The 23396-nt window shown below is 41.5% G+C and overlaps 1 protein-coding gene across 3 annotated transcripts in view; it reads left to right on the top strand.

The window, feature by feature from the left end:
- Positions 1-23396, top strand: part of SHROOM2 (shroom family member 2) — a 123994-nt gene that overhangs the window by 59223 nt on the left and 41375 nt on the right. For 2 of the 3 annotated variants that reach the window (XM_064437145.1, XM_064437129.1), the window contains exon 3: positions 21853-21984. In XM_064437145.1, coding sequence (XP_064293215.1) covers positions 21853-21984 — 132 coding nt within the window. The remainder of the gene's footprint in view (positions 1-21852; positions 21985-23396) is intronic. The other variant, XM_064437138.1, reaches the window with a different exon arrangement.

The raw sequence follows: 23396 nt of genomic DNA, 5'->3' as shown, positions 1-23396 counted from the left end.
TTACCAAAATTGGGCAATGTTGCTTTTTTGTGGAATGAAATATGCATCAGACAGTAACAACCTGTGAGTCATGACTGGTTTTGAGGGTTTTGTTTTGTTTTGTTGTTCTTCAGTCCTGCAAGCACTTGTCAAAATGGTTAATTCTGAGCATGAATAGTCTCATCCAATTTAGTGAGAACACTCACATGACTTAAGTATGAAAAAGTATACAAGTGCTTACAGGATTTAACCAGAACTTTTTACCAAAGGAGTACATCGGATTTATTCTTAAAACTGCTTTCCACTGGTGAATTTCAGTGTAGGTGGTAGAAATTGTAATATGTAGCCCCTTGGGTGAGAGGGGGAAACAGGTGCACCTTCTAAAGTTTGGGGGTCTGAAGACTTACTCATTTCACGTAGTACTTTCACACACAGAGGATTTTTTTTTTTGATTGATAATACTGTAGATCTCTGCAGACTCCTGACTGAAACAGGTAACCCCATCCATTAAATACCAAATAAATAATGTTTTTATGTCAGGAATCTTCTTTGCATTTGGAAGGAACGCTTCTATATATGTTGTATGCATTTTGAAACACTGAATTGTTCTTAAGCACTTAAGAGCATTGGGTTTTTTAAACACTAGTCAAGAACATTGACATGCACATAAACAACTTCAGGTCATCTCCTGAAATGCCCTGGGACTAGAGGAACCCTCTCTCCACTCCCATTTTTGGGTCACCTTGGATGTGGTTAGGTAAATCACAGCTGAAATTGGTGTCGGAATGCACCACACCTGTGTAGAAACACCAGTTGGTATTTGGAATGTGGTTTCTGAGGAAACTCAGTTCTTTTGGGACGGCTATTGAAGGGTAAGCACATTGCGGTAAGTGGCTGGGAGGCAAAACACAGCCGTTGTTTCTGGCCACAGCAATGCAAGGGTTTCCACGGCCACGTACTCCAAGGACGCAGCAAGTTCCTTCTTGCTGAAGGCAGCGTGTTGGACTGGTGTAGGCAGCTGCATGCCGCTATGCTTGCTAGATCTGTCCTGGGCAAAGGTGGTGGTGGTGAGTGTGTCCAAAGGTTGCTCTGATTCCTGTTCCTCACTCCTGATCCTTCACCACAGCCATGGTGAGAGAGCCTAAAATCCCCCATGCTTTTTGACTCCTGCTGCTGCTGTTAGCATTTGCCCTGTCAGAGGCTGCATTTTTCTTCAGTGTTACTGGTGAATGAAGCCTTTTTTGTATTTATGTTAAAGGTTAATTTCTTTAGCACCTTACACAGCATGATAATTTCCAAAATATTTGAAAGTGAACCCTGCTGGAACCAGTGTTTATAGCTGGTTTTTCAGTATGTGAAGCATTTTAGATGCTTTCAGATAATACTCATTAAAAAGATGTTTTATTATCCTTTAGTGGAATTCTGATAAGTCATGGCAAAAACTGAGGTAAGAGAATGACATTAGGAGTTTAACGCTATCTAGCCATCAAAAGGTAGCAAAATATACATAAAATAAGGATGGGGAAAAAGTATTTATGTAGCTTATATACATACCATAAATCCCAAGATCAACACTTTTGTCTCAGACATACAGATGTGCCTGTCTAGTTCCCCAAGGCAGAGTGAGGAAAATCAGTTCCAGTACATGAAAGCTTTATCATGGTAGTCTTTTGTGAATTTAGCAGGCAGGAAGATTGATGATGTCATACCTCATACAACTTAATACCTCATTGTCGACAGTGCATATCTTACTTATAAATGAGATTGCTGTTCCATCCTGCTCAAGCCTGTACAGTTGGGCTGAGGTACAAGGAAAGCCGGAGCAAACTGCGATGGTGAAATACTGATTTGCTCAAGTTAATGACCGAACTCTTTAAGGGCATTAAGACTTAATAATTTATTTGCATTTATTTGTTTTCATAGACTGAAGCAGAGCGTTTTGTAGGTGTCTCATTTCTTTTTATGTAAAATGCAACTTACTAGGCCGTGGGATGGGAAAGGTGCTACTCCACTGTCCTTTGACAAGGTAATACTCCTTCCAGCATGGCTTCTTTTAAAAAGGTGTTGTTGACTGTAGTGCGGCATTGCTGATTGCTCCGTTTTCAGACACAGGGTGGCTGGCAGATGGGAGGTCAGACCAACTGGTTACCCGATGCATGGCAGGAGAAAACAAAGAGCAATACTGCAGACTTCATAGGTCTCACTATGGTTAAGAGGAAAGCAAAAGACAATTGTGTAGATATTTGTGTGAATTTTGGCAGGTGAGAGTAGGCATGTAAAGTAGGTTATGCTGCTTTGCTAAAATTTTAGGGATTTGGACAGAAGCCTATGTGACAACTCTGTCAGTAACCTGTCTGTGAAAATACTGGTTCAATTTGCCGTTCAAAGACATCTGAATATTAATAGGTTGCTTTTATTACTACTTTTCTATCTTTTACAGCCCCTCCCTCTTCCTCAAAAGTCCGTAAATTAAGCACATAGTTTGTTTGGGTTTGGTTCTTTGGGTGTTTTTTGTTTTTGTTTTTGTTTTTCCAAATTCTAGGTCACTTCTGTTTTAGGGATACTTTTTGGGAGTCACTTCCTTTTATGATAAGATACTAGAAGCTGAAAATGCAAAAACAGGAACTCCTCCTGTTTTTCATTGGAAAAAAAATGCTGTAGTTCCATTTGCTGCTTCCAGAAAAATAGGCGGCTGCTGCTGCTGATGTCAGAGTTTGTCAGCACTTTTCTTGGAAAGGTAAGAAGGGAGTACAAGGTATTCAGATACTCAGCACACAGACACCAAAAACGAATAGTAAAGCCACAAATGCAGTTTTGATGTTTTAGCTCATTGCACCGAGTTTGAGTGAGATACAAACATTTAAAAAAAAAAAAAAAAAGCGGTATCAGAAAATAACCTGTTAATTTCAGATGTCTCATTGGAGTGAGACCATTTTAAAGTTACCTAAAATCCAGAAACTGCTGAGCAATCTCTCTTTGAAAACAAAGAGAAAGAGCAACAAACATGTCTCAAAGTCCACATTCAAAAATGGAGACACACAGAATCTCTCCTGCCTTCTGAAGATCACAGCTATAGCAATTAAACGTCTGAAGGCTTCTTTTATATGTGCAAATAAGACTTACCTGACCACGACAGATGCTTTTTTTGTTTCGTTTTGTTTTTAAATTCTGAATAGCTTCAACACTGTAGTTTTCCCCATCGTTGAATCCTTTGCTGGTAGCGCTCTCTTGTGGCCATTCGTTTCATTAAATGACCTAAAAGGGATTTCAAAAATATGCATATAATTTAGAGATTTCTGCCTTAGAACACACAGAGTTTCTTTTGGATATGTGTGTTGCCATTGAAAGCTTTTCACCCTGAATCGCTGTCTTCTGATTCCAGGGATGGGAGAGGAGAAAGTGTGTGTGTGTGTGTGTGTGTGTGTGTGTGTGTGTGTTACTCTTGACCCATTCTGTTTTCAAATTACAAAGCTCTTAGCTGGTGTTGTATTTTTCAGTAAAGAGGTAAAGTCTTTTGGAAGCTCAGATTGTGGCATGCAGGAGTTTCCTCTGAACTAAGAACATATAATTTCCTCTTAAGAAAAGAGCAGTCATTGATGAAAAGTTATTTGGTACTACATAGACTTGATACCATTGTGGTTACAAATGCAGTGTCGTAGCTTTCTAAGCACATCTGCCTATATGTTTGAAGTTGGCTGTAGGCTCCTTTTCCTTCTATGCTGTAATGCAACAGCAACTAGAGTAATGGTCCCAGGTTATTTACTTAGTTGTTCTCTCTTGGAGAGAGGCAGGTTTACACTTGAGATAAGGCTGTGAGTGAAAGGGGTCTTTTCCCTCAAAATACTTGGCTGAAAAGTCTCTGTTCTTTGATAGGCCAAAATCTTTGTGCATGGCATTTGCCTGGTCAGCCACCTTCTCTCATCTTTGGATCCCATGTGTAAAATAAGCACAGTAAGAATTCCAGTCCTTTCAGGGATATTTTTAAAATTTCAGCTAGTCTTTTATAAATGCTTTCATAGCAATTACGTGACCATTTATTTACATCTGTTTTCCAGCAAATGTGGTGCTGTGCCCAACAGTCCTCGTAGTGAAGGCAAAATGAGCTTGCTTTGTCTGTCTGCTGTTCTGGCTGCAGTCTAGCAGGACAGCTCATCAGTATCTGATTGCAGATTAAGACTGGCAAAACCTTTTTAAAGCCAAATTAAAAATCCTGTTAGCTAACTGTATTTTGAGGTTCAAGTTTTCCTTTTCTTTAAAATTAAGGAGATACATGCTTTTTAACTTGTTTCTCCTTGTTGTTTTTTTTAACCACTCTACCAATGTAATACTAATACTTTTTCAGACAGTGGATTCAATAGTACTCAGTCTATGCAATTTATTCTTCTGTTACGTAGAGTGAAGATGGACTTGCTGCTGGAAAACCAGGGAAAAAAGCTCTTTTTTCCACTTGATTTTTACTTCTCTGTTTTGCCAAATAAGTCACCAAGTATAGAATTGTATGTCAGCTGGACTTTGCGTCTTCATTCACACAACAATAACTTGATGGTTTTTAGACTCTTTCAGAAACAATGTTAGAAAAGTGACCCATCAAACAACAGTCTGTCTCTGGACTAAGTGTGCATGTGCATACAAATGCATGTACGTTAATATTGATAAGCAAAAGATCATGCTAGCTTACCTTTATGCAGATTACTTCCAAAAACCTCTTGTTACTTTAGCTTTAACATCTGTGAAAAATCAATACTTTCACCTTATATAAAGTGCAGTCTTTTTTTTGATAGAATATTGCAGTCTGGCTGGGAAAGTGTTAGCTATATACCATCTAACCTCCAGCAAGTTCACACAGTGGAGCTATTGGACTTCTTTGTAATTGTGTAGTTCTGCCACATGCTATCTTAACTAGATTTTGTATTAAAATCCAAATACGCCTGCATAAAATGACCACTTCATGCCCTTTTGCCAGCCTCCTTCTCCCTCTTAAAGTTTGAGGATTTCTGTAAGTGCACGGTACTGGCAGCATTTCCTTCGCGACTGTAAGTGCATCCTCCTTTGACCTGTGAAAAGCTGTTCATTTTTCATGTGCAGGATGTGAGTCAGTGAGCTCGTAAGGATGCCATGGTGCGGCCAGCTTCTCGTGGCAACCAGTCGGCTGTGTTACAGCACAGAAGCAATAAAACTGTATAGTCGTCATGTGTTTAGCATGATGGGTCAGTGAACCGAAGGAAGACCTGATCTTGGCACGTATGCCAGTATATAAGAAGAAAGTTTCTCCTTCTCATTCTCCTTAAGGATACAGCAGAACTGATCTTTTTCATTTTCCCCCAAATAAACTCTATGTAGCCTAATGTACCCTTTACATTCTCAGGTATGATGACGGTCAGCAACTGTGGCAAGCTTACATGTGCAAATCTGGCCAGTGGCAGGGGGTCAATGGTTTGACTATGGAATAAAGCTTATATTTTCAAAAGTTTATACATTGTCCTTTGAACGAATTCCTCCAGGATTTCTAACATCAGTTTCCCTCAGGGATGGAAGGATGTACCTGCCACTTTTCTCCATAGGCGATGATTTCTAATGCCTTTCTGAGTACCGAGATTATTTCTAGGGATATCAAAGGATGCCTTTCTTTTGGGGGAAGTGCTGCTCCCTGAGAAGACTGGCTGATTGGTTTTAACGTATAAGAAAAAAGTCTGTAACTCTCAAATGCTGTTGACAGCACATCAGATTCTAAGAGGCCTAAGTTGTTCTGGACATTTTGTTTCAGCTTTGCTCCTTGAGCAGCTTTGTCACCTCATAGGTGACATTAACTTATTTACAATGTAGTGCCCCAGACTGCACTGTTTGCCCACGTATTTGCTTAGAAGATTGCAAAAGGCAACAATGGAACAGCTGAAAAAAACAGTTTCAGCTGCATAATCTCAGTGTATTTTCCACATGCCATGTCAAACACCACTTCAAATTAAAAATAAAAATCCCCCCTCTCTCCTCCAGGAACAGTCCTCTGGTTCCATTTTTCAGGCGCTACTCGGCTTTTCCTGGCCAAGCTCCGCAGGCGGTGTTCACCAGAGTCGCTGGCATGACTAATCAAAACTGCTACGGCCTCTTAGTGGGGAGCGGTAACAAGGCTCCTTTGTGAGTCTAATTATATCCTGTAAGCTGGCGCAGCAGCACGGATTAGTGCAGGAGAAGGATGGTCGGTTGCTGAGGGCTGCGGGGTCCCACACTCTGCTCCGCCAGCATCGCCCGCTTTTGCCAGGGACGGAGCCCAGGTGGGTGCTGCCTGCACCCCACTCGTGCTGCCCCAGCCTGCAGCTGGGGCCCCTTACTTCTCCCCCAGCCCTGTCCCACCCCTGCTCGCTGACGTGGAGGCTTGCCCGCTGGCCAGGAGCCATGCCTGGTCCCTGAGGAAGGGGTCTGGGGAGGAGGCAGTGCCCAGCACGGCACCTGGGTAGGTACCTACGGCTGCACGGGGGAGGGAGAGGCTCTTGCCAGGCTGGCCAGGAAGCAGGGCACCTGCACCCGATCAGCTCCAGCAGCTCCTCACCCCTACGGCCCATCGCTGGGATCAACAAGCACTCGGGGTGCCTTTCTCTTGTTTTTTTTGTATCTTATTGACTTGTCCGTGGAGGAGCTGGGGGGAAGCCATGCAGGGTTGTCCTGAATGCCTCTGGTTAAAATTTCATAACAGGATTGTTGGAGTCGGCAGTTGAAGAGGGAGGTGACTTTGAGAAGAGTATTTTGTGGTTTACTTGCCAATTTGCCTCCTGTTTCTCACACAGAACTGGCTTTGGCATGCTTTGTATTGCAGAGCAAAACCACTCATCTCCCAGTGAGGCCGTGCACTGGAGTGGCTTGCAGTTGCCACTTTCTAAGAGGTCTGCAACTGGTTTTCTTGGACAGGTCTTTTCATCCCAATGTGTATCATCAGGACAAATGGAGTAGCAGAGTTAGTCTGTTAATGAAACTTAAAGTGTCAAGGCCTGAGAATTTTTCAGTCTTGAGCTTTTATGGGTCTGAGTAGAAAATTGAATGGAAAAAGTTTCCCAGGCTGTGAGCAGTTTGCCAACATGCACAGAGGTTATGTAAGGATGCAAGGGGATTTTTACGGAACGGTGCAAGAGGAAACAAGTGTGCGGATATCTGTGTGAGACCAAAATTGTTTGCTCTGCCCTGTAAATCTAAAGGGGGGATGTGGGATTTGTTTTCAGGAAGGAGAGGTGTATGAAGTAGTGAGCAAAATTGGGGAAAAAAAAACCACCTCACCCCAAACACAAACGAACAAAACCCCCCAAACAATCAAACAAACAAACTCCAGAAAAATCCCACCCTTTTAAATATACTTGTCCTATGCAATTTTAGGAAGGGGGAGGGGTTTAAATGATAAATTTGGCAGAATGGGATTATTTTTTTTTTCTCATTGCCAGTCCTGTCGCTGCTGCCTGCTCTTCAAGAACATATGCTGTGAAGGTCGGGTGCTGGAGCAGCATGGGCTCAGGATGTGTTTGTCTCTATCTGCTTAGTGGTGACCAGACAGAGCAGCCAGCTCCATTAGGGAAATCCTTAATCAGGCTAAGGGAGCTTCCTTCCAGCAGGAACTGCTCAAATAGGAACAGCCCATTGTATTTGTGGGGCAGGATCCCAGAAGAGTTATGGCCAACTTCTGTGGGTTACTGTTGGTTTATAATAAAGCATAATAAATATATAGCAGAGTGTTGGCACATAAAACACCTCACACGTTTCTGCTGACCTCACTGAACTTCAAGTAAAACTATAACGTATTGGACTTTCACTAATCACTTGGAGCAAATATGTAGTGTTCGGTGTGTCTCTTTCAGTGATCATCTTTTTTGTAAGAGAAACACATCTTTTCTATTCTTTCAGGTTGTTTAAACTTCCTTGAGGGACCTCTATACCACCCTAATGCCAGTGTTACAACCCAGTCTTGTTTTCTAGCCCAGGACTAAATCTAGTACATGTAATGCAAACAGCTGAGTGTTCAGTGTTAGAGCCACGTTCACTGTTCTGGGTTTTAAAATAGTGATGTAATCACAACTTGCATGTGGATGTAGTATCATTATTTATTGTGAGGTTGCCCACAGTTACTTTGCATCAGGAGCCATACCTTGGTTTATGGGGGAAGAGTGCGCTGGTGAATTCAGTTATTAAACTGCTCAGTCACTTCAGAGGGACGCTGGTAGCCCCTATGGCTTTTAGCATGCAAGTTTTAGCAGCAGGAGTAGCTATTTATGAATATTAACTAGAACCTTTTTTCACTGTATTTTGTCATCCATTGTAACTGGACTGGCCTTGGAAAAATCATTGAGGTAGTTTCCGATTCGATTTCCTTGCATCCAAGCACATATTTCAACTTGCGTGATTTTTTTTTTCAGTTTTATTTTTGCCAGATTGACTGTCTCGTAAAACTTATTCTTGGTGATAATTAGGGTGACTAAAGATTGAGATCTGAAGGGGTGGTGTGATGTGGGCTGGAAGTGGAATAATGTATTGAAGATTTGTGGTGTTATTGCTGTGAAGTGATTCTGTTTTCAATCTTGCTTGGAAAATAGCTTTTATTTTGCTGTGAAGTGACTGAACCCAGCTTTCAAGTCTAATGATGTTAAATTGGGTGCATATCTTGGCACATTCAGTAGGAACGTTATCCACTAAATAAAATCAGCTCTGCTCTGGGAATCCCAGAAATCAGAGTTGTCTAGTCACTTTTAAACTTCCAGCTCTAAATGGTTTTAAGTATTTTAAGGCTGCCATACATCTGCTCAGTACAAGGCCTGTATGTGTTCCCAGGGTTTCCAAATCAAGGGAAACAGCATTGTTGAAGTTAATAGTTTAAGTAGGGGGTTATTTTTTTGTTCAGCATAAATTTACTTAAGACTCGAGTGCGTTTATTCAGTGGCTGGACTGGAATGGGTTTTTCACCTGAACCAGCATCTCTGGGAGCTGCTGCCCAAGGAGATGAGCCACAGGGGTGGCGCAGGGGACGGCAACTTGTCCATGTCCACCGCTGTTTCTCTGGGGCAGGGGGTGAGGTGGCTCTCATGGGTGGCAGAGGTATTGCCAATTTGATATCCTTGCGATCACTGCATTTCCTTTTTGTGAACTCTCAGTTTGTGTCTGCATTTCTGGAAGGGTCTCACATTACTGAAAGGGGTGAAGAAATTACGCTCTCTATTTTCAGGATTCAGACATACCCCTCTGTTGCTGTGTATGTGTGATGGAGGGCAGACGGTTTGGGCAAGGCTGGAGACAGGGACAAGTCTGTGCGTCCTGTAGGTACACGACTGTGTTCAGGGAGGGACCCACCTTCTCCAGGCATAGCTGCTAGCCCCTTTGCAATAGGAAGGAGAGTATCACTGTCTCTGGGTGACCCAGACACTCATCTGTAAGAGAGATGATGCAGGGGAAGAAAGGTCATTCTTAGCCATTCTGTGGCTATCAGCTGGATCTTATTCTTGCTTGACCACTGCGTGATAAGGATGAGCACTGTCTGGTAGCAGGGAGGGTCCAGCTCTGTTTCTGACAGAAGAAAATGTCAGTAGATGAAGCAGGAGGTAGAGGCGGCCCTGGAAGAGGGGCCAGCTTCTTTCACTTGGTTCACTGCAGCACCCACTCTAGGGATGGAGGGTGGTGGCCTTGCCTTGCTCAAAGTAAGGCACAGATCTGCAGCCCTGCAGGCTGGTAGGAGCTCTCGGTGACAGCGGTGACAATGTTATACCTGCCCATGCGGATCTCCTCAACCTCAGTGAATAGTCCCTACACGCAATGTTGAAGAAACTGGGCCCGGATTAATATAAGCATAGGAGGAGAGGAGCTCATGTTCCAGGAAGTTGCAGGAAAATATCTGCCCTTTGCCAATGGAGAAACCGTAGATGGATGCGTAAGTGTTTGAAACTGTACTGCTTTTTGTTATAATGCTGTTACAGCTGCAGTCATCAGTTGGAGATTAACAAGGGGATATAACTTGGAACTGAACAATTAGCTTCTCCACCTGAAACTTGAGCTGCCTCTGGGAGGTAAGGAGGGAGAGGTTACCTCAGATGATGATTGTGCAACTATAACCACCTTATGCCTGGGGCTTCCAACACGTTAAGGCAGCTGAGTTTTCATGCCCAAATTATGAGCTCTGTAATATGCCAAAACTCTAATGTCTGTTTTAATCTGGAAATAGTTACTATGACAATAAAAATCCTGTTTTAAAAGCAGTGCTATATATCTCGGTGATTTACAGTTGCATGGCTATCTCCAAATATCACAATCAGTGGAAGCACTATAAATTTTATGTACACTTGTATGTGTAGTCCAGAAGGGGCTCCTCCAGAACAGGGTTTTGTTTTCTTCCTTCTCCCCCGCCCCTTTGCGCAGCAGTTCTTAATTTCAAATATCTGTTGTCCTTCTGAGGCTGAGATGCCTCGAGGGAAAGTTTCTGCATAAAAAGCTTATTAAGTTCTTTATTAATGTACAAAATGTTGAAATTTTTTCTATAAGTATGGAGTATGAGATTAAGCACTGAATTTATCTTTTTCTCCATTATGGCTATGCTGGAACAAATGGGTCCTGGATGTTGTGTGATGTTACCAGTATTTATTTGGAAGATTACTTGAGAATCCCAAGTTTTGTTGAGGATAGGCTGAGAAGCAATATTTGAATACTTAACAAATGCAAGTTCTTAAATAGATGAGCAAAAAGACTTCATGTGGGCATGTTTGATTTGGTCCTCCATATTCTAATGCTTTTTCTGGTTAAAAAGGACTATAGCATTGGTAACGGAGACCTGTGGTATTCTTCGCAAGATTTATTTCATTAAATGCCGTTCCTGCAGTGCATCTGCTTTAGCCATTCCTTTTTGTGAACAATTTTGATGCATAATGTATCATCGAGGTTGCATTATTCTCTGCATTTCTATGCCACCATTACCAGCAGGGTTTCAACAGAGGTTTAGAAAAGGCTTTTGGGTGGGGAGGACTTTATTGCGCTACAAGTTTGTCATTCTGTATGAATTCCCTTACTGGTCCTGTTGGCTGGTATTATTTTCAGTATTCCTTCTCTTAGATTTTGCTGAACCCAAGTCATTTCTGCTGCTGTGTTGGAGGGGTGGTGGTGCTATGGCACTTGAAAAGGTTTCATGTGGGAAAGCCGGAATTTGACTGGTGCTCTGACATAGAAATAGTTGGAGGGTTGAGTTAGAATATTGATGTAGAAGTTCAAGAAATGGGGAACTGAGTTGTGCCTGCTTAGCACTGTCTTGCAACATCAGGATGTCTATACCTCCTTTTTAGTGAGGTGGTGATCTTGATGTTACAGCTTCAAAATGGACAGGAGGGGATAGTAGTCATTCCCTGAAGAAAACAGAAGGCGATTGTGGCCAGTTTACACTGGTTTTATATTAGGAATAAGAAGGTTCGTTATTAGGTAGTGCTGCATCTTCTAGCTTCTGCATTTTAGAAGTTGGATAAATAATTCCCACATTAAGGAAGGAGAGGTTTAATTTTTATGCATGGGAATTTATAGTTCTGGTATTATGAATGCAGAGGTGTTGAGAATAAGGTTTTTATAGAGCTCAAGAGGTTTGGAGACTGGAGAAAACTCAATTGTCAGCATGGGGTATGTCAGGAGTAAATCAGATCTGGGTGGACTAGGGCAGAGGCAGCCAAGAGAATCAGAGATTTCTCTGAGAAGAGTATTTTGTTTGTTGATCTTGTCTATGTGCTTCTGAAATGTCCTGTGGATTCTGATGGAACAAAAGGCAGATCCTTGTCTTCCTGTGTTTTCTTCATTCATGTTGAAGGTCAGTCAATACACACATCCACACACAGTGGGAGGTGGTGTGGTTCAGCCCCAGTTGGCAACTAAACATCACTCAGCCGCTCACTCACTCCCCCCACCCCTGTGGGATGGGGAAGAGAATCGGAAGAGGAAAAGCAAGAAAACTCATGGGTTGAGATAAGAACAGCTTAATAATTAAAACCAAAGAGTGATAGTAATAATGGTGGTAATAATAATGATAATATAATAAAAAGGAAAATAATGAGAGAGAAAAATGAATGTGCACACACACACCCACCACCCCCACCCCCCAAAAAAAAGGGGTGGGGGGGAGCCCCTATAAGAAATATAACTGCTCACCACCCACTGACCAACACTGCTGGTCCCTGAGCTGCAATCACTGCCTGCCCCTGGCCCGCTCACTCCAGTTAATATACTGGGCATGACATCATATGATATGGAATACCCCTTTGGCCAGTTTGGCTCAGCTGTCCCGGCTGTGCCCCCTCCCCTCCCGGCTTCTTGTGCACCCGGCAGAGCATGGGGAGCTGGAAAAGTCCTTGACTAGTACAAGCACTACCCAGCAACAACTAAAACCTCAGTGTGTTGTTAACATTATTTTCATGGTAAGTCCAAAGCACAACACTATGCCAGCTGCAGTGAAGAAAATTAACCCTATCTCAGCTAAAACCGTGATGGGGGTATATATTTTTCTTTTTAGGCATACTGTTTTGATTATTCCTAGCTCATAGATGATGTGGGGGGTTTGCACATAGATTTGTTGAAATTTTGTAGGTTTTGGAAGGTTCAGCTCTGAAGCCTAATTTGAATTCAGGCCCGCAAATAAATTGTCCCTAAACTGGATTTTGAAAGCAGTTTATCTAAACCATTAAGTAATTCTTACCAGAGATTGATAGAGCTCTTAAATCTTGAAGTCTGGCTGGCTGCTGAGGTGAAAATGCAGGTGGGAAAAGACTGTGTAGGAACGGGCCCACAAAGGAAGTGTTAGTTTGCCATGTTCTTGGAGAGGGGAAGGTAGGAATAGCCAACCCCAAACTGGTTTGGGACAGGGGCTGCAGAGAGGAAAGGATGCAGAGACAGAGGCAAGGACAGCACTCCAGCGGGAATCACACTGGTGACTCCATCCAGGGATTTGGCCGAGCTGAGGAAAGAGCTGCCAGCGCAGGTGAGGATGCGAAAACTTGTTGCAAGGAGCTTCTGTAATAGCTAGGGATTAGGAATCAGGTGGGCTGCTGTTAGACCAGGTTTGTTCGTTGCTTCATGGTTATTCAGTTGTTAACAGCTTTCTGTTGTTAAGACACATTTTTCTTCAACTATGTGTTTTTAATACATTTTAATCAGAAAAGATAATAGTTTACTATTTGGTAAGTTAGAGGGATTCACAAAGTTGATTGAGCGCCCAACTTTCATTTATTTTTTTCTCCTCATTGAAATCATTTAAACTTTGAAGAGAGTTGAGTATGCTAGGGCAGTGTAGATTTGTATTAGGATGACAAGGCTGCTAATGACTTTTTTTTGCGTTAAATTTTTATTCTTTATTTTTAATTTCTATACATGGGTTTTAGTGTTGCTTGAGACTATCAACTGTTCTCTCTCTCAGCTGTTCATCTTCTGCAGTTTGTGTGCCTGTGCATGCTATGTGCAGTGCCTTGGATGTCTGGTTTTTTTTGCCTGTGACTAACCCAGCTGTCACTGGACAAGGGGACGCAGGCAGTGGGGCTCAGCTGTCTGAGGTCAGTGAAGAGTTTTTTCATGTACCAGGCTGATCAGTTTTCACCCCATTGCAGTGAAGTATGTCACAGGGGATTTTCCCAAAAGAATAGATGCTAATACACAAGGAGAAGTGGTTCTGACAACAGATGGGGTGCATGCTGCTGTTAATGGAGAGAAGCAGTCTTGAAACAAAAACTCTGGTATGGCTTGAGTGTTGCCGGTAGTAATTTGAATTTGTATATGTCGGCCCTCCTGTGTTTATTTTGGAAAACAGTGCACAGCTGGCAAACTAACAGTAATGTTGCTGTTGACAATTTCTGATATTAAGAGCTTCACCTTTAAATTCACTTTCCTAGGCTGTTGGGCTGGCACACTAGTTTTTTAAATCTTGTATAAGCAACATTTGATCAATTATGAGGTGAAAGCATTTCCATTTAACCTTCTGCAGATACCTAATATGACAATCTTCAACAAATTTTAATCCCAAATACAGTTCCCTTCAGGCTTTTTTTTTTTTTTTTTAATTCAGGGAGTAAGTGTGAAAGAGAGGGGATGGTGTGTGGTGGTGTTATAAAGTTCACTATAGATCGGTGATACCATCATTATAGATCAGTGAGATCTCAGATACTGCAGGTGTAAAAGGCATTGCCTTAAAATACTTAACCGTGATCATATTTACCAGTAGTTTTTCAGGTTTGTTGCTCACCATGAACAGGCATTTTACACATCTTAAGTTTAATCTCTATAAAAGTGAGGGTGTGACGTCTTCACACAGTTAACTTAAAATTTCAAGTCCTGATGCTTCTGCCTGAGCTAGGAAGGCCCCCTGTTTGTTGGCTTTTGAGAGGGGTTTGTTCAGTCTGTGGCTCACCCAAACAAAGCCTAAATTTACTGTCTGTCTTTGGAAGGACATTTAAGGCTCTCCTGGGTAGATGATGAGAATGCTGGCATAGAGCGTACTTTAGAAAAAGCATTCAAATCACTTCTGCCTAAGCTCAGGACAGCGGGAAGTTGGGGCATCTGAGGCTGAATCTGAGTGAAAGGCAGTAGGACACCCTTCCAAAAAGGGAACAAAGTGATTCAGGCTGTGATGCTCTAAAAAGAATAAGAGAGAAAATCAGAAGTGGACGGTGGGTCAGGTTTTAGCAGGGCTTAGGTCTATTGGGAATAACAAAACCCATTGGTTGAAGTGCAAAACCATCAACCTGGACAGAGAAGCTGCGGGCATATTTTGAGTTTTGAAAAACTTAAAAAATGACTTTGTGTATACGTATAGATGTGAGTGCGTGTATAACTTTTTTGAACATTGTATTGGTTATGAATGACAGTGAAGGTTTACTTCAAAATATATTGTGGGTGCTTTTTAATTTGGGGGGGATCCTTTAATATGGGATTGTTGCATGAAAATTTTTAGGGAGTTTTCTGTGGTTTCCTTCCTTCTCATATTCTTTCGCACAGAAACACCATCCCCCCCTTCCTTTCTCCAATTTCAAAGAAAATGAGGAAGAAAAAGTGGAAGAGTAACTGTGTTCCGGGAAGGTGTTCAACCTCAATTTTTGGATGCTTTGTCCAGCTTTTAAAATCACTTTTTTACCCATTGTTTGGGTTTCTGTTACAACCAAAGATATAGACAGGTATGTCGGGAGGCAGGACAACACTGAGAATGGCAAGGGGAAAGGAGGAGGGGATTTTATTGTACTTAACCTAAAGCTTCTTTATGGAATTGATACAACTGTTTGAGCCTAGATTAGGATAACTCACGGCTGTATTGAATTATTGAGAGCGACACAAGAAGCTGTTCACATCCCTTATATAGCTTTGCTGCTGGACCTTCATCTTTTGCCAGATTTTAGGTACTTCATTCCTGTATTACCCTGGCAGACAGATCTGCCAGTGGTGACTAACATAACATGAAGTAATTTGAATTCTACGAATATAGTTGCCTGAGAGAGAAAACACCTAATGTCTTTGTCTGCGGAGGGTGATGACTCCTTCAGTACTCTACAGAAAGGAATGTTGTTTATTTGAAGAGGGGGCGAGAAGAAAGAGAAAGATATTTTGGCCAAGTAAGTGTTCATTCAAAAGAATACTTGATTTGTTCAGATAGCAATTTTATCTTTTTTCTTTTTAGAAATAAAAAAACCATCCCGTTCTAGTTGTGAGCTCCCAGGTTAGGTAGCTGGGTGAGATCTTCACAATCTGAAGGCAAAAATATATTTAACTATTTTTGTTATTTCTTACTACTAGAGGCCCCTGTGGGTAGCTGCAGCTTCATGGTGGTTTTCAGCTTTACACCCCCACCCCCACCCCAAGGGTTCAGAAGACTAAAAGTAACTGAATAATGTTTTTCATGAACTGAATAAGGGATTTGGTAGTTTATTTACAGTGGCTTTTTGGATACCCATTTAACTGCATTATATGTTGCTCTTCTAGTGTATTTTAAACCATTGAGCACAAGATTGGTGAACTGGGATAAAAAAGAAAAAGACATGGCTTGGAAGGATGGTTGTTGTTTTTTCTCTCCCAGTACATACAGATATATAAAATTCATTAACAAAATGTTGGTATGTCTGGCTGGGTGTATGCATGTATTTTAAAGGAGGTGAGGTGAGAAAGCTGGAAACTATGAAGTCATTTGGGATTTATAAGGGGACAAGCAAGGACACCTGTGCTGTCACTACAAATTCCTGAAATTTCTCTATGTGGAATAAAAAACAATCGATGAGTGTCTTGCTGAGGAGATCCCAAAGTCTCGACTTGTCGTAGTTACTTGCCTGGCTGGCGCAGGGCAACGCTGTATCTAGCCATCTTAACGATGTATGAGAGGATTTTTTAATCACAGCTCAAACAACTGCCACATGATTCAGTTTATTTGGCTTTGAAACACCCCGAGGGCACCTTGTGAGACCAACCATTCTGTACCTGCAGTGTCCAAGCGTGCTTCTTGTTTGAGAATGCCAACAACTTGCGCATTTGACCTTTAAGCAGGTGTAGGTTTCTATTTTATCTCAGTGCTGCAGCCTTTCTGCATTTCCTTAGCATTGCATCTTGGCATGCAGGCAGGGCAGTCTTGTAGCTGGAATTGGGACAAATGCCTGGTTTTAGGCAGGGGTTAAAATAACAAAGCATTTCGGACATCCTGCTGCAACTGTCAAAATGTGAACTTGGGCTATATTATAAACATGAAGTGTTGGAGAGAGGCTTTGCTTCACTATTGAAAGTCTGAGTTGCACCTTGGTGAACAGAGAGAGAAGACTTTTATATGGATAGCTGCTGTTTGATATATCTACATTGGCTGGTTCCCAAATTCTGGGGCTTGCAGGGAAGTTGTACCCTGAAACCTGGGGACTATACAGCAAAACAGTGGTCGGCAGCTTTGCAAATGAAAAAGTGCTGCAGAAACTAAAGCAACTGAGAACTGAATACTTTATTTTAAAGAATCTTTAATATAATCACTACACCAGTTTTAACTCGGAGAGTTAGTGGTGACAGTGTGTAGCGGTTCCTTGTGGATTCAGCTCAGTTCTGATGCAGGCTGCTGGCTCGCCCTTCCTTTTAAATTAGAAAAATGGGGAATTCTTGTCTAAACCCAGGCTTTATTTCCTGGTGCAGCTGATACAGATGAACAGCAGGAAGCATCGTGTTCACAAGGACTGGCATCAAATGCCCACTTCTCCTTAGATGTGCCGTCGGGGGAGCCCTGACTGTAAAATAATTACTACGGATTCGGAGCAGTGCTGTGAATCGCGCAGCCTGAGGGCTGCAGCTGCCAGAAGAAAAAAAAAGTCCTGTCAGGCACTGGGTTTCAGGGTCACAGGAGAAGAGTGTGCCGCTTCAGTGTCCTGAGGAAGGGCTAATTATCATGAGAAATAACAATAAAAAAGCCGAATAGGAGAACCGAAGTCGAGTTCTATTTGTTTTTCACAGTAGGGGCCTTCATCGTGCAGAGCGCAGGGAGCCGCCAGGGGGCGGTGGGGGCGGCGGGGGCGGGGCGGGGCCGGGGTATTTTCTGGCGGGTCCTTCCAGGTGGTCGCAGGCAACATGGTACCGCGTGCTTACGTGGAGATTTAACAATCTCCTTATGGCAGCTTTTTGCTGCCCTTGTTAGTGTAGGTGGAACCTGGCAGTGAGGGGCTTTGGCTTTTTGTGAACTGGAAAAGAGTTTCAGGTTCCCTCCCTGCCCCAGATGAGCTCAGCTATTCTGAAGAATTATTTAGATATAATGTGAAAAGCAATCATACGGATCGGTAAATTGCAGGCAGCATAAGGGCATGAAAGAACAGAAGGTAGCCTTTAAAAAGGAAAGTGCCTGGGCAGCCCTGGTTAACGTGCCCCATCAGTATGACTCTTTGTTAGTTTTCACATTTCCAAAGTTTTACCCAAAAAATCCCTGTAGGAACTGTGTGTTGTCTCGTTCTTGAGATGGGTGTATTGAGAGTGTCTTTGTGTGGGTACGTCAGCGCTGCTGGTACTAAAACCAGTCCTTTGAGCTAAAGAGAAGGGCCAGTAATGAGAAGAATGACAGCCAGTTTTCTCTGTCAGGAATACTGTACAGCCTCTGTCATGTGTAGCTGCCGCCACTTGCAGTGGAAGACTTGCAGCCTTACGCTTACGTGTGAGTCAGCAGTCAGGCCTTCCGTCTTTGTTGATTCAGCAGAGGGCTGGAACGAAACATTAATAGGAAAATAAATCATAGCGATTGCTTTCCTGGATGAAGGTCCCAGGAACTGCCTATCCTCCTTTTGCTTTGGGGGACAAATGCAAAAGGCTGTGTGGTAGGGTTACAACAAGGATGCTCTTTGGTAGATTGGAATAAAACAGAAATTCCACTGGGGGGGAATATATGCCTCTTGTATCTGCTAGCCTTTTATCTGAACACAACCTACAGAAATCCAGAATGTGTCTGAAAACAGAGGAAACGGCTCATATTCCTTGATATTTTTGTCATGTGCTGAGGTAGTTCGGTGACTTTGATTAATTTCCTGTCTACTTTTAGTTTTTAAGATATTTTTCTGACTTTTGTTGTTGGTTACAGATAAATCTGCTTGTCTATTTTAATTATTTTTCTCTCTTGGTCAAGGAAGTATGTTTCCTCCACACCCCTGTCAACCTCCTTAGTATTGCTGCAGCAATCTAAGCCAGTATCTCTAATCTGTATAGCCTGTGAAATTCAGAATGTCTTTTGTAATGACTTCCAAGCAGTAACTCTAAAAGGACAGATTTATTGTGAAAAACTGGATTGGAAAGGTTGTTTTATTGCTAAAGTATTTGCGCTCACATGTCATCGAGACCACTATGTAACAGATTGCTTATAGTCAATAGAAATTGTTTTTTTCCCTTTGTGTCATATCTTCAAAGCTTATCAGCATTTTCCTTCCAGTAGCTTTTGTAAAAGCAGTGGTAGAGGGACGTTCTCAGTGAAATGCTTTTATTAATGCTTCTATTAATGCTAGAGGTTTTCTGGGTTGTAGGTTCAGATGATCTCATTCTGTCACTCAGAATTAATACAGAGGTATTACGTTAGAATATAAATGCTCAGCTTCCAGCATCTTTAGTTGCCTGCAAAATATTCCTGTTTTGAGTCTTTTAATCTTTTCTTTCCAGCCCTTCTATCTGCTTGTGCTGAGTTTTGGAATCAACAATCATGCTGTTCCCCATTTATTGTTAGAAAAATTAGTGTCTTGAAGTGCAGGAAATAGTAAATGGTGAGAATCCAGCCAAAAACATTGTTGACTATGCACAGTAAATTGACCTTTAGTCATGTTGTGGACTTCAGCAAAAGCAGGTGTCTGTGTGATTCCACCCTCCAGGTACCCTACCAGTATTTTTAGGCTGTTCAGACTATTATGTCTAAAAGAAAGAACCTCTCAAAAATACATGTGTGTCCACAAATACAAAAAACAAAACAGAACTTGTAAATTCTTGTCCACCTGGCTTGTCTCACATCCCAACTCAGTCCAGTCTGTTCCTCCCCTTGCTTGGCTGCTCAGGAAGATGAAAGTGGTGGTGGATATTGTAGCACAGAAAATGCCATCTGAAAATGATGTTAATGTGGCGAGAAACTATCTTATGAAGATCTTGAGAAGTTCTATGAGGTACAGTACTGACTTTACAAGTGCATCCCTTCTGTTCATTCCCAGTGACTGAATTCCTCTACCACTTGCCAAACCCATAGCAAACTGTTGCAGTTCTCTTTCCCAACCTTCATTTCCTCATGCTCCAAACATTGCTTGTATTTTCTAGCCTTGTCTTTCCTTAGCGGTGCATCATAGAAAAGTAATTGTCTCATCATAGATAAACCTTTTTGCTGAATTGATGCCTAGGAGGACTATTGAATTTGCCTAAATTGGTATTAGTAATTTGCTGAGCTGGTATCAGTACTATCAGAGGTGAGCTGTTGGGGGAGAAAAAACCCTTTGATGTTTTGTGCAGGTGAACAGGGCAATGATTTTTTTTTTTTTTTTTCTTCTCCATACCTGAACACAGGCCTGGGCCTCTTGGAGTACACGAGGACTGTCCTGGAGCCCAGCATCGCGTAGCTGAGCAGAATCTTTTGCACATGTTTGCACTGAGAGTATTTGGGTTCCTCCACTGACTCTCTGAATTTTATATTCTACCAAGAAAGAAGAACATAGTGATGCTCTGGTTAACTGTTTTCTCTTTTGTCATGCTGGGAAGAGTAGGCTTTTGTTTATGGAAACAATTACTTCTTTTTTTTAGTGACAGTAACGATGCTACACTTCTTAGTGAAATTACAGATTCCCTGTAGAATTATTATTCTCCTTTTGTAGTCCTGCATGCAGAGTTTGGAAAGGCAATTCGTCATTGAATTCATCAGATCTTCCTGAATGTACTGCAAAAAGCCATGTACTAAAATTTGACCTGTTCTGAAGACACTGTTTATAATGAGCTTTAGTTTTGTTCTCCAAATTCAGTGGCTAATCCAAATTTATAAAAAGGGGGAATGATAAAAAAAAACAAACCTGCCTTTAGAGTTCAAGCTGGAAATAGGGAACTCTTTCTTAGCTTAGCAAATTACTTTGTGACTTAGACAAATTTCTTAACCTTGCAGTAATAAACTTCATAAATACAGAACTGAAATATATAAGTGCATTACAGAAGCCTTCAAGAGCTAAGGTCCTGTTAACCTTTGCTTCAGATTGTGGCTTGGAAGGATGGGATTTGTTTCACCTTAAACCTCGTCTAAATTTTAAATTACACTTCCCTCAAGATGAGCCAAACAGAAGGGCAGGATGAATTACCTTCAGTAAGTGCCTGCTTCATTCCCGGGCGACTGAGAGGGTCTAGGCAAATGGCCCATGCTCGGCATCTGCTCACTGAAACAGGAGTAGCTGAATTCCACCCAGAAGGCTTATTTAACAATGGGGAAAAAGGATGCACTTATTTCGTGAATGCCAAGAGGTGTTACAAACAGCAAGTCCTTGAAAGGAAGGGCAAGCTGTTTTTACTAATTCCTGAGCAGAAGGAAGGAGCAGAGGAGTGCAGAGCAGTTCTGCAGAAAGCTTTGGAAGGTACAAAGCTCTAACAACTTACTGTTGTACTTCTAAGAAGGGATCTGTTCGGTTACATTACCATGTACATTTGGAGGTGATATTCAAGTAGACGTTTGGGGACTTTGAATTGCTGAACTATTTTTGAGGTGTATTCTTTAAAAACAAAATAAAACAAACGGGGAAAAAAAAAAGCCACTGCATACATTGTGTTCCAAACATTTCAAGAGCTGAAGTGGAACGTGGCTGGAGTTAAAATTATTAGTTATCTCACTCTTACTAACTTGTATGAAACAAAGTACATGGCTTTACTCCTTCCTGTCATTAACTTTCTTCTTCCCACCTCCTCCCATAAGCTCATACCTACAATAAAACCTTGCCAAAGCCCTACTGTACTGTTGACATGTTGTAAGAGAGTCATAAGTCTCAGTGGTAGCTTTAACTGTTAAAGGTCTGGATATGTGTCAGGTACTTCAAAATTTGCTTGGCTGTCTCTGCCTCTCATAAAAACCACCCCACTCCCAAAGTAAATAAAAGTAAATAACAACACAAAAAACAAAAAACCAACCAAACAAACAAACAAAACAAAACCAACCAAAAGAAAGAAAACCAAGCACAGATCTTGGAGAGTATTGACATTTCACTGCATCTCAAGCATTTTAAAGGAATGTTAGTGTCTTTTCAAAACTGGCATGCATGTAGCAAGTTGTCTCATTTGCTGTCATTTAAAGTCATTTTGCCTCTTTCCTATCTGTATAGTGTTTGACTACTGCCCTGGTAGATTTTTTGCTGCACGTCTTCTTACTCAACTGTTTGCATTAAACTAGTACATTCTCTCTCTCGTTTTCAGAAGAAATGACCTAGCCTGCAGGCCTCACTCCTGGCACGCAACCAAATTTACAGAAAGTCAACCTGAGACAGCCACGTCACACCTTTCCTCGGCCAATGCGTGCGCTTCCTGGCACTCGCGCTATCATGCAAGGTGAGTCTCTGTTTAAGTTACACATATTAAGCTCCAGCAGTGAGACAATAATAATGTAGGTCATGACATTGAGTGTTTTTTAAAACCACAAATGCAGAGTGATTGTATTGTGCCTCTTTAGTATTGCCTGTCCTTTCAATGCTTGAAGGGGGAGCATGGGAAGTTTGACATATGGATGAGTGGATTTCAGAAACAATATGAAATATGTGCGTGTGACCAAAAGGTAAGAAACTGGCTTTAATGGCACTCAAAGTTGTGTTTCTTGCTCTGCGTTTCCTTTCAGTGTCCACTGGTAAAATCCTAAACCTTTGTAAGCAAAGAGAAACCATCACAATTAACACACTTAAAATGAAATAGTAAAGCAAAAAGAATTTGAAAAATACTATTAAAGAGCCTTTTCCTAAAGGGAGGGTGCAGAACATTTTTCTGTTGGACTTCTAAGGTGTTTTTTAAGGTTTTGTCAGTTAAACTGTCTTTCTGTAATCTGATCCTCCCTACAGCTGAGCTCTTGCTTGTGTGGAGAGGTAATAAGACCAATGATTTTCAGTCCCTGTTTAAAGCACCTTAATATTTGTTAGGTCTCATCCAGCAGTAGGGGAGAAAGGCTGGCACCCATGCTGTTTCAGCTGCAAAACTTTAAACTTTTAGGTAATGCCTGTTTGTGTCTGGTTACATGTTCTTGTTTGTTTCCTGCGCATGGGTGACATTCTTAAGCATGTTCACAAGGGGTTTTCTTTCTGGTTTTGTTTTTTCTTTTGATAATTTTTTCTTCTCAGTTCCCATTGGGCCATAGTTACACTGAGCAGTAAAGAAAGTCTAGTACGCAATCCCAGTTTGGAAAGTAGGCATGTGTTTTCTGTACTTATTGCTGTACATTTTCTGTTATTACTTCTTGATGCTAAATTATTGTGGTAGTTAAAACAGAAGAACATTCATACTTTCAGTTTTTATTTTATTTTTCATGTCATTTTTACAACCATTTTTACATCGTTTGTTTTCCTTAGAAGCTCCCTACTGTTTTTAAAATAACTTGCTATCTGCTCTTAAATAAAGTATGAATGTTAACATTTAGACAGAAAGGCTTTTTAATGCATTTTGTAATACTTCATTAGCAGAAGTTTTAGCACATTGTATTTCTCAAATCCTTGATTGTAATTGCTGTTGCCTTACACTGATTTAGAGAGTTTGTATTTAAATTTCATGTAGATGGGCTGAATTAGATTTGTAGAATTAGATTTATAGATTTGAAGACAGTAAAAGTCCTTGTACATAGAAACAACACTCAAATTCTAAAAACTTCATAGAGTTCCTGGTTGCAATGCTAACTCAACAGGATTTCTACTTTCGGTCTCCTGAGTCTTCTGACAGAGCTGTAAATCAATATATGTTCCCTGTTCTTCCTGATGGTTGTC

This window comes from Phalacrocorax carbo, chromosome 1 (assembly GCF_963921805.1).
Source record: "Phalacrocorax carbo chromosome 1, bPhaCar2.1, whole genome shotgun sequence".
Taxonomy (NCBI): Eukaryota; Metazoa; Chordata; class Aves; order Suliformes; family Phalacrocoracidae; genus Phalacrocorax; species Phalacrocorax carbo.
Note: the sequence above shows the minus strand (reverse complement) of the source record. Positions and strands in the feature narration are given on the sequence as shown.